The following is a 10,887-nucleotide window of genomic DNA, read 5'->3' on the forward strand; positions in this document are numbered from 1 at the left end:
ACACAGAGAGAGAGACACACAGAGAGACACACAGAGAGACACACAGAGAGACACACAGAGAGACACACAGAGAGACACACAGTGAGACACAAAGAGAGACACACAGAGAGACACACAGAGAGACACAGAGAGAGACACAGAGAGAGAGACACAGAGAGAGAGACACAGAGAGAGAGACACAGAGAGAGAGACACAGAGAGAGACACAGAGTGTGCACTCGGAGGCAGGTGCACACAGGCCTGAGGGCTGACGCAGGAAGCAGAGAACACAGTCCCCACCTGTGGCGATCAGGCTGTTGACGAGGGTATAATTGTCCTCAGCACCGAGTAAGGAACAGGGGAAGACCACACTGTGAAACGGCACATTATCCTTCGCCATGAAGTTGTAGAGTTCGACCTGGGGGAAGAGACAGCGGGACAGGCAATCAAAAGGGTCATGAGGCAGGCGAGAGAAACACAGAGGGGTTGAGGGGGGGAATTCCAGAGCTCGGGGCTCCCCAGGCAGCTGAAGGCACGGCCGCCAATGGCGGAGCGATGGGAATCGGGAGGGATGCTCGAGACGCCGGGATAGGAGGAGCACAGAGATCTCTGAGGGTCGTAGGAGGTTAGAGATAGGGAGGGGGTGTAGGGGGCTGGAGGAGGTTACAGAGATAGGGAGGTGGTGTAGGGGGGCTGGAGGAGGTTACAGAGATAGGGAGGGGGTGTAGGGGGGCTGGAGGAGGTTACAGAGATAGGGAGGGGGTGTAGGGGGGCTGGAGGAGGTTACAGAGATAGGGAGGGGGTGTAGGGGGCTGGAGGAGGTTACAGAGATAGGGAGGGGGTGTAGGGGGCTGGAGGAGGTTACAGAGATAGGGAGGGGGTGTAGGGGGCTGGAGGAGGTTAGAGATAGGGAGGGGGTGTAGGGGGCTGGAGGAGGTTACAGAGATAGGGAGGGGGTGTAGGGGGCTGGAGGAGGTTACAGAGATAGGGAGGGGGTGTAGGGGGCTGGAGGAGGTTAGAGATAGGGAGGGGGTGTAGGGGGCTGGAGGAGGTTACAGAGATAGGGAGGGGGTGTAGGGGGCTGGAGGAGGTTACAGAGATAGGGAGGGGGTGTAGGGGGGCTGGAGGAGGTTACAGAGATAGGGAGGGGTGTAGGGGGCGGGAGGAGGTTACAGAGATAGGGAGGGGTGTAGGGGGGCTGGAGGAGGTTACAGAGATAGGGAGGGGTGTAAGGGGCGGGAGGAGGTTACAGAGATAGGGAGGGGTGTAGGGGGGCTGGAGGAGGTTACAGAGATAGGGAGGGGTGTAAGGGGCGGGAGGAGGTTACAGAGATAGGGAGGGGGTGTAGGGGGGCTGGAGGAGGTTACAGAGATAAGGACGGGATGTAGGGGGGCTGGAGGAGGTTACAGAGATAGGGAGGGGTGTAGGGGGCGGGAGGAGGTTACAGAGATAGGGAGGGGTGTAGGGGGGCTGGAGGAGGTTATAGAGATAGGGAGGGGTGTAGGGGGCGGGAGGAGGTTACAGAGATAGGGAGGGGGTGTAGGGGGGCTGGAGGAGGTTACAGAGATAAGGACGGGATGTAGGGGGGCTGGAGGAGGTTACAGAGATAGGGAGGGGGTGTAGGGGGGCTGGAGGAGGTTACAGAGATAGGGAGGGGGTGTAGGGGGATGGAGGGGGTTACAGAGATAGGGAGGAGGTGTAGGGGCTGGAGGAGGTTACAGAGATAGGGAGGGGGTGTAGGGGGTTGGAGGGGGTTACAGAGATAGGGAGGGGGTGTAGGGGGCTGGAGGAGGTTACAGAGATAGGGAGGGGGTGTAGGGGGCTGGAGGAGGTTACAGAGATAGGGAGGGGGTGTAGGGGGATGGAGGAGGTTACAGAGATAGCGAGGGGGTGTAGGATCCGTCCTTACCTCTTCCGGATTCTTCCACCATTTCTCCCAGTGTTCCGTGTAATCAGCGGTGATTGAGATGTAACCAATGGGAGCATCGAACCAGACATAAAATACCTGGGATCAGAGACACACAGACAGCATAAAATACAATGTACTCTGTATCTAACCCCGTGCTGTACCTGTCCTGGGAGTGTTTGATGGGGACAGTGTAGAGGGAGCTTTACTCTGTATCTAACCCCGTGCTGTACCTGTCCTGGGAGTGTTTGATGGGGACAGTGTAGAGGGAGCTTTACTCTGTATCTAACCCCGTGCTGTACCTGTCCTGGGAGTGTTTGATGGGGGACAGTGTAGAGGGAGCTTTACTCTGTATCTAACCCCGTGCTGTACCTGTCCTGGGAGTGTTTGATGGGGGACAGTGTAGAGGGAGCTTTACTCTGTATCTAACCCCGTGCTGTACCTGTCCTGGGAGTGTTTGATGGGGACAGTGTAGAGGGAGCTTTACTCTGTATCTAACCCCGTGCTGTACCTGTCCTGGGAGTGTTTGATGGGGGGGACAGTGTAGAGGGAGCTTTACTCTGTATCTAACCCCGTGCTGTACCTGTCCTGGGAGTGTTTGATGGGGGACAGTGTAGAGGGAGCTTTACTCTGTATCTAACTCCGTGCTGTACCTGTCCTGGGAGTGTTTGCTGGGGGACAGTGTAGAGGGAGCTTTACTCTGTATCTAACCCCGTGCTGTACCTGTCCCGGGAGTGTTTGATGGGGACAGTGTAGAGGGAGCTTTACTCTGTATCTAACCCCGTGCTGTACCTGTCCTGGGAGTGTTTGATGGGGACAGTGTAGAGGGAGCTTTACTCTGTATCTAACCCTGTGCTGTACCTGTCCTGGGAGTGTTTGATGGGGGCAGTGTAGAGGGAGCTTTACTCTATATCTAACCCCGTGCTGTACCTGTGCTGGGAGTGTTTGATGGGGGACAGTGTAGAGGGAGCTTTACTCTGTATCTAACCCCATGCTGTACCTGTCCTGGGAGTGTTTGATGGGGACAGTGTAGAGAGAGCTTTACTCTGTATCTAACCCCGTGCTGTACCTGTCCTGGGAGTGTTTGATGGGGGGACAGTGTAGAGAGAGCTTTACTCTGTATCTAACCCCGTGCTGTACCTGTCCTGGGAGTGTTTGATGGGGGACAGTGTAGAGGGAGCTTTACTCTGTATCTAACCCCGTGCTGTACCTGTCCTGGGAGTGTTTGATGGGGGACAGTGTAAAGGGAGCTTTACTCTGTATCTAACCCCGTGCAGTACCTGTCCTGGGAGTGTTTGATGGGGACAGTGTAGAGGGAGCTTTACTCTGTATCTAACCCCGTGCTGTACCTGTCCTGGGAGTGTTTGATGGGGGACAGTGTAAAGGGAGCTTTACTCTGTATCTAACCCCGTGCTGTACCTGTCCTGGGAGTGTTTGATGGGGACAGTGTAGAGGGAGCTTTACTCTGTATCTAACCCCGTGCTGTACCTGTCCTGGGAGTGTTTGATGGGGGACAGTGTAGAGGGAGCTTTACTCTGTATCTAACCCCGTGCTGTACCTGTCCTGGGAGTGTTTGATGGGGGACAGTGTAGAGGGAGCTTTACTCTGTATCTAACCCCGTGCTGTACCTGTCCTGGGAGTGTTTGATGGGGGACAGTGTAGAGGGAGCTTTACTCTGTATCTAACCCCGTGCTGTACCTGTCCTGGGAGTGTTTGATGGGGACAGTGTAGAGGGAGCTTTACTCTGTATCTAACCCCGTGCTGTACCTGTCCTGGGAGTGTTTGATGGGGACAGTGTAGAGGGAGCTTTACTCTGTATCTAACCCCGTGCTGTACCTGTCCTGGGAGTGTTTGATGGGGGGACAGTGTAGAGGGAATTTTACTCTGTATCTAACCCCATGCTGTACCTGTCCTGGGAGTGTTTGATGGGGACAGTGTAGAGGGAGCTTTACTCTGTATCTAACCCCGTGCTGTACCTGTCCCGGGAGTGTTTGATGGGGACAGTGTAGAGGGAGCTTTACTCTGTATCTAACCCCGTGCTGTACCTGTCCTGGGAGTGTTTGATGGGGACAGTGTAGAGGGAGCTTTACTCTGTATCTAACCCTGTGCTGTACCTGTGCTGGGAGTGTTTGATGGGGGACAGTGTAGAGGGAGCTTTACTCTGTATCTAACCCCATGCTGTACCTGTCCTGGGAGTGTTTGATGGGGACAGTGTAGAGAGAGCTTTACTCTGTATCTAACCCCGTGCTGTACCTGTCCTGGGAGTGTTTGATGGGGGGACAGTGTAGAGAGAGCTTTACTCTGTATCTAACCCCGTGCTGTACCTGTCCTGGGAGTGTTTGATGGGGGACAGTGTAGAGGGAGCTTTACTCTGTATCTAACCCCGTGCTGTACCTGTCCTGGGAGTGTTTGATGGGGGACAGTGTAAAGGGAGCTTTACTCTGTATCTAACCCCGTGCTGTACCTGTCCTGGGAGTGTTTGATGGGGACAGTGTAGAGGGAGCTTTACTCTGTATCTAACCCCGTGCTGTACCTGTCCTGGGAGTGTTTGATGGGGGACAGTGTAAAGGGAGCTTTACTCTGTCTCTAACCCCGTGCTGTACCTGTCCTGGGAGTGTTTGATGGGGACAGTGTAGAGGGAGCTTTACTCTGTATCTAACCCCGTGCTGTACCTGTCCTGGGAGTGTTTGATGGGGGACAGTGTAGAGGGAGCTTTACTCTGTATCTAACCCCGTGCTGTACCTGTCCTGGGAGTGTTTGATGGGGGACAGTGTAGAGGGAGCTTTACTCTGTATCTAACCCCGTGCTGTACCTGTCCTGGGAGTGTTTGATGGGGGACAGTGTAGAGGGAGCTTTACTCTGTATCTAACCCCGTGCTGTACCTGTCCTGGGAGTGTTTGATGGGGACAGTGTAGAGGGAGCTTTACTCTGTATCTAACCCCGTGCTGTACCTGTCCTGGGAGTGTTTGATGGGGACAGTGTAGAGGGAGCTTTACTCTGTATCTAACCCCGTGCTGTACCTGTCCTGGGAGTGTTTGATGGGGGGACAGTGTAGAGGGAATTTTACTCTGTATCTAACCCCATGCTGTACCTGTCCTGGGAGTGTTTGATGGGGAAAGGGTAGAGGGAGCTTTACTCTGTATCTAACCCCGTGCTGTACCTGTCCTGGGAGTGTTTGATGGGGGACAGTGTAGAGGGAGCTTTACTCTGTATCTAACCCCGTACTGAAGTCTCACCTTGTCCTCGAATCCCTCCAGAGGGACTGGTGTTCCCCATTTCAAATCTCTTGTGATGCAACGCTGCTTTAAGCCATCTCGAATCCAGGAGTGTGTGATGAAGCGAGCATTGGGGGTCCAATCCCCAGTGTCGATGGATTTCTGAAGCCATTTTTCCAGTCTCTCCTCCAGCTGTGTTTGAGAGGAAACTCAGATTCATCCACATTTCTCTGTAACCTCCTCCAGCCCCCCTACACCCCCTCCCTATCTCTGTAACCTCCTCCAGCCCCCCCTACACCCCCCCTCCCTATCTCTGTAACCTCCTCCAGCCCCCTACACCCCCTCCCTATCTCTGTCACCTCCTCCAGTCCCCCTACACCCCCTCCCTTTCTCTGTAACTCCTCCAGCCCCCCTATACCCCCTCCCTATCTCTGTAACCTCCTCCAGCCCCCCCCTACACCCCCCCTCCCTATCTCTGTAACCTCCTCCAGCCCCCCCTACACCCCCCCTCCCTATCTCTGTAACCTCCTCCAGCCCCCTACACCCCCTCCCTATCTCTGTAACCTCCTCCAGTCCCCCTACACCCCCTCCCTATCTCTGTAACCTCCTCCAGCCCCCTACACCCCCTCCCTATCTCTGTAACCTCCTCCATTCCCCCTACACCCCCTCCCTATCTCTGTAACCTCCTCCATTCCCCCGACACCCCCTCCCTATCTCTGTAACCTCCTCCATTCCCCCGACACCCCCTCCCTATCTCTGTAACCTCCTCCAGTCCCCCTACACCCCCTCCCTATCTCTGTAACCTCCTCCAGCCCCCTTACACCCCCTCCCTGTCTCTGTACCCTCCTCCAGCCCCCCTACACCCCCTCCCTATCTCTATAACCTCCTCCAGCCCCCCTACACCCCCTCCCTATCTCTGTAACCTCCTCCATTCCCCCGACACCCCCTCCCTATCTCTGTAACCTCCTCCAGTCCCCCTACACCCCCTCCCTATCTCTGTAACCTCCTCCAGCTCCCCTACACCCCCTCCCTATCTCTGTAACCTCCTCCAGTCCCCCTACATCCCCTCCCTATCTCTGTAACCCCCTCCAGCCCCCTACACCCCCTCCCTATCTCTATAACCTCCTCCAGTCCCCCTACACCCCCTCCCTATCTCTGTAACCTCCTCCAACCCCCCTACACTCCCCTCCCTATCTCTGTAACCTCATCCAGTCCCCTACACCCCCTCCCTAGCTCTGTACAAAAGCCTGAGGTCACGTGCCAACCGACTCAAGAACAGCTTCTTCCCTGCTGCTGCTGTCAGACTTTTGAATGGACCGACCTCGCATTAAGTTGATCTTTCTCTACACCCCTAGCTGTGACTGTAACACTACATTCTGCACCCTCTCCTTTCCTTCTCTATGAACGGTATGCTTTGTCTGTATAGCGCGCAAGAAACAATACTTTTCACTGTATCCCAATACACGTGATAAAAATAAATCAAATCAGTCCATCGCGCAAACCAGCCTCCCATCCGTTGACTCCGTCTACACTTCCCGCTGCCTCTGTGCTCTGTTGACGAATAGCACGGCACAGGAACAGGCTCTTCGGCCCATCAAGCTTGTGGCAACACTAATTCAGTTTATTATTTTTCCCGACAGAAGAAGGTGGAAGAGAGAATGTCCGGGGTGTGTCGGGGGGGGTCCTTGATTATGCCGGCTGCTTTTCCCCCCCCGAGGCAGCGGGAAGTGTAGACGGAGTCAATGGATGGGAGGCTGGTTTGCGTGATGGGACTGGGCTACGTTCACGACCCTTTGTAGTTCCTTGCGGTCTTGGGCAGAGCAGGAGCCCCAGACCGAGCTGTGATACACCCGGGAAGGATGCTTTCTATGGGGCGTCTGTAAAAGTTGGTGAGAGTCGTAGCGGACATGCCGAATTTCCTTAGTCTTCTGAGAAAGTAGAGGCGTTGGTGGGGCTTTCTTAACTGTAGTGTCGGCGTGGGGGGAACCAGGACAGGTTGTTGGTGATCTGGACACCTAGAAACTTAAAGCTCTCGACCATTTCCAACGGTGTTGGGGTGATAATCCAGAACTAGGGGGTCATAGTTTGAGGATAAGGGGTGAACCTTTTAGGACTGAGCTGAGGAGAAATTTCTTCACCCAGAGGGTGGTAAATGTGTGGAATTCACTCCCACAGAAAGTAGTTGAGGCCAAAACGTTGTGTGATTTCCAAGAAGCAATTAGATACAGCTCTTGGGGCTGAAGGGATCGAGGGATATGGGAGGGGGAAGGGGGGGAGATCAGGATATTGAATTTGATTGCTAATCCTACAGTACAGAAGGAGGCCATTTAGCCCATCGCGTCCGCACCAACCACAATCCGACCCAAGCCCCATCCCTGTAACCCCATGTATTTACCCTAGCTAGTCCTCCTGACACTAAGGGGCAATTTAGCATGGCCAATGCACCCTAACCTACACATCTTTGGTCACTAAGGGGCAATTTAGCATGGCCAATGCACCTAACCTGCACATCTTTGGTCACTAAGGGGCAATTTAGCATGGCCAATCCACCCTAACCTACACATCTTTGGACACTAAGGGACAATTTAGCATGGCCAATCCACCCTAACCCGCACATCTTTGGACACTAAGGGACAATTTAGCATGGCCAATGCACCTAACCCGCACATCTTTCGACACTAAGGGACAATTTAGCATGGCCAATGCACCTAACCCACACATCTTTGGACACTAAGGGGCAATTTAGCACGGCCAATCCACCCTAACCTACACATCTTTGGACACTAAGGGACAATTTAGCATGGCCAATCCACCCTAACCTACACATCTTTGGACACTAAGGGACAATTTAGCATGGCCAATCCCCCTAACGTGCACATCTTTGGACACTCAGGGACAATTTAGCACCTAACCTGCACATATTTCGGACTGTGGGAGGAAATTGGAGCACCGGGAGGAAACCCACGCAGACACGGGGAGAATGTGCAGCCTCCGCACAGACGATCAGCCATCAGCCAAAGTGCCCCATGCAAGGCTTATTGAGAAAGTGAGGGGGCATGGGATCCAAGGGGACATTGCTTTGTGGATCCAGAACTGGCTTGCCCACAGAAGGCAAAGAGTGGTTATAGATGGGTCTTTTTCAGCATGGAGGTCGGTCACCAGTGGAGTTCCCCAGGGATCTGTTCTGGGACCCTTACTCTTTGTGATTTTTATAAATGACCTGGATGAGGAAGTGGAGGGATGGGTTGGTAAGTTTGCTGATGACACAAAGGTTGGAGGTGTTGTGGATAGTCTGGAGGGATGTCAGAAGTTGCAGCTTCTTGATAGGATGCAAGACGGGGCGGAGAAGTGGCAGATGGAGTTCAACCCAGATAAGTGAGAGGTGGTTCATTTTGGCAGGTCAAATAGTATGGCGGAATATAATATTAATGGTAGGACTCTTGGCAGAGAGGAAGATCAGAAGGATCTTGGGGTCCGAGTTCATAGGACGCTCAAAGCAGCTATGCAGGTAGAGGAGGTGGTTAAGAAGGCGTATGGTGTGCTGGCCTTCATCAATCGAGGGATTGAGTTTAGGAGTCCGGGGATAATGATGCAGCTATATAAGACCCTCGTCAGACCACACTTGGAGTACTGTGCTCAGTTCTGGTCGCCTCATTACAGGAAGGATGTGGAAGCCATAGAAAGGGTGCAGAGGAGATTTACAAGGATGTTGCCAGGGTTGGGGAGCATGCCTTATGAGGATAGGTTGAGTGAGCTCGGCCTTTTCTCCTTGGAGAGACGAAGGATGAGGGGTGACCTGATAGAGGTGTATAAGATGTTGAGAGGTATTGACCGAGTGGACAGTCGAGGCTTTTTCCCAGGGCTGAAATGGTTGCCACAAGAGGGCACAGGTTTAAGGTGCTGGGGAGTAGGTACAGGGGAGATGTCAGGGGTAAGTTTTTCACTCAGAGGGTGGTGGGTGTGTGGAATGGGCTGCCAGCAATGGTGGTGGAGGCGGATTCGATAGGGTCTTTTAAGAGACTTTTAGATAAGTACATGGAACTTAGTAAGATAGAGGGTTATAGGTAAGCCTAGTAATCGCTAAGGTAGGGACATGTTCCGCACAACTTTGTGGGCTGAAGGGCCTGTATTGTGCTGTAGTTTTTCTATGTTTCTATGATCACGATAAATGGTGGAGCAGGTTCGAAGGGCAGAATGGCCTCCTCCTGATCCTACGTTTCTATTCCCGTTTCACTCCCGTTGAGGTGGACAGGGGTATGTCCTCCACTAGGCTTCCTGATAAGCACATGAATTAATAGGTCACCGCGGTGGCACAGTGGGTTAGCACTGCTGCCTCACCACGCCAGGGACCCGGGTTCAATTCCCGGCTTGGGTCACTGTCTGTGCGGAGTCTGCACGTTCTCCCCGTGTCTGCGTGGGTTTCCTCCGGGTGCTCCGGTTTCCTCCCACAGTCTGAAAGACGTGCTGGGTTAGGGTGGATTGGCCATGCTAAATTGCCCCTTAGTATCCAAAGACGTGCAGGTTAGGTGGATTGGCCATGCTAAATTGTCCCTTAGTGTCCAAAGATGTGCAGGTTAGGGTGGATTGGCCATGATAAATTGTCCCTTAGTGTCCAAAGATGTGTAGGCTAGGGTGGATTGGCCATGCTAAATTGTCCCTTAGTGTCCAAAGATGTGCGGGTTAGATGGATTGGCCATGCTAAATTGTCCCTTAGTGTCCAAAGATGTGTAGGTTAGGTGGATTGGCCATGCTAAATTGCCCCTTAGTGTCCAAAGATGTGCGGGTTAGATGGATTGGCCATGCTAAATTGTCCCCTTAGTGTCCAAAGATGTGTAGGTTAGGGTGGATTGGCCATGCTAAATTGTCCCCTTAGTGTCCAAAGATGTGTAGGTTAGGGTGGATTGGCCATGCTAAATTGCCCCTTAGTGTCCAAAGATGTGCACGTTAGGTGGATTGGCCATGCTAAATTGCCCCTTAGCGTCAGGGGGATTAGCAGGGTAAATATGTGGGGTTACGGGGGGTAGGGCCTGGATGGGATTGTGGTCGGTGCAGACTCGATGGGCCGAACGGCCTCCTTCTGCACTGTAGGGATTCTGTGAATATTCCAGGGATAGAAGGATAGGGAGCAAGGGGTGGCGGAAGGGATTCGTCTAATGCTCGGCACAACATGGTGGACCAAAGGGTCCGTTCCTGGGCTGTACTGTTCCGTTCGAAGGTCTCACAAACGGGAGGGATAGGGCTGGGGGAGTGGTAAGCGACCAGAGGCGGCTGTATTTTACCTGAGGTAGTTCCAGGAACAGGTGTGTGGAGGTTCTGACCACTGGAGTGTCTCTGCAGATCTTGCACTGGGGGTTCTGTCGAGTAAAAACACACAAACTCAAGACAAAGCTCTCTTCATGTTCCCCCCCCCCCCGCCCGCCCCCCCTCCCCCCCAACCCCACGTCAACACGAAGAAGAGGTGACTAAGATAGAACAAAGAAAATTACAGCACAGGAACAGGCCCTTCGGCCCTCCTGCACCGACCGTGCTGCCCCCGACTGAACTAAAACCCCCCCCTACCCTTCCGGGGACCGTATCCCTCTATTCCCATCCTATTCATGTATTTGTCAAGACGCCCCCTTAAAACTCACGACCGTATCCGCTTCCACTCCCTCCCCCGGCAGCGAGTTCCAGGCACCCACCACCCTCTGTGTAAAAAATCTTGCCTCGTACATCTCCTTTAAACCTTGCCCCTTAAACCTGTGCCCCCCGAGTCATTGACTCTTCCACCCTGGGGGGGGAAAAAGCT

General features: G+C 53.6%; 1 protein-coding gene across 1 annotated transcript in view; it reads right to left on the reverse strand.

Annotated features, from left to right (window-relative positions):
• Positions 1–10,453, reverse strand: part of LOC144488003 (methionine--tRNA ligase, cytoplasmic-like) — a gene marked incomplete at its 5' end in the record, with an annotated part of 52,077 nt that extends 41,624 nt beyond the window's left edge. Inside the window, 4 exon segments of the mRNA XM_078206021.1 lie at positions 279–396; positions 1,888–1,983; positions 5,121–5,291; positions 10,379–10,453. Of these exon segments, the coding sequence (XP_078062147.1) occupies positions 279–396; positions 1,888–1,983; positions 5,121–5,291; positions 10,379–10,453 (460 nt within the window).
• Between the last annotated feature and the right edge of the window lie 434 nt (positions 10,454–10,887).

The sequence above is a fragment of the Mustelus asterias genome, unplaced genomic scaffold (assembly GCF_964213995.1).
Source record: "Mustelus asterias unplaced genomic scaffold, sMusAst1.hap1.1 HAP1_SCAFFOLD_1191, whole genome shotgun sequence".
NCBI classification, from domain to species: domain Eukaryota; kingdom Metazoa; phylum Chordata; class Chondrichthyes; order Carcharhiniformes; family Triakidae; genus Mustelus; species Mustelus asterias.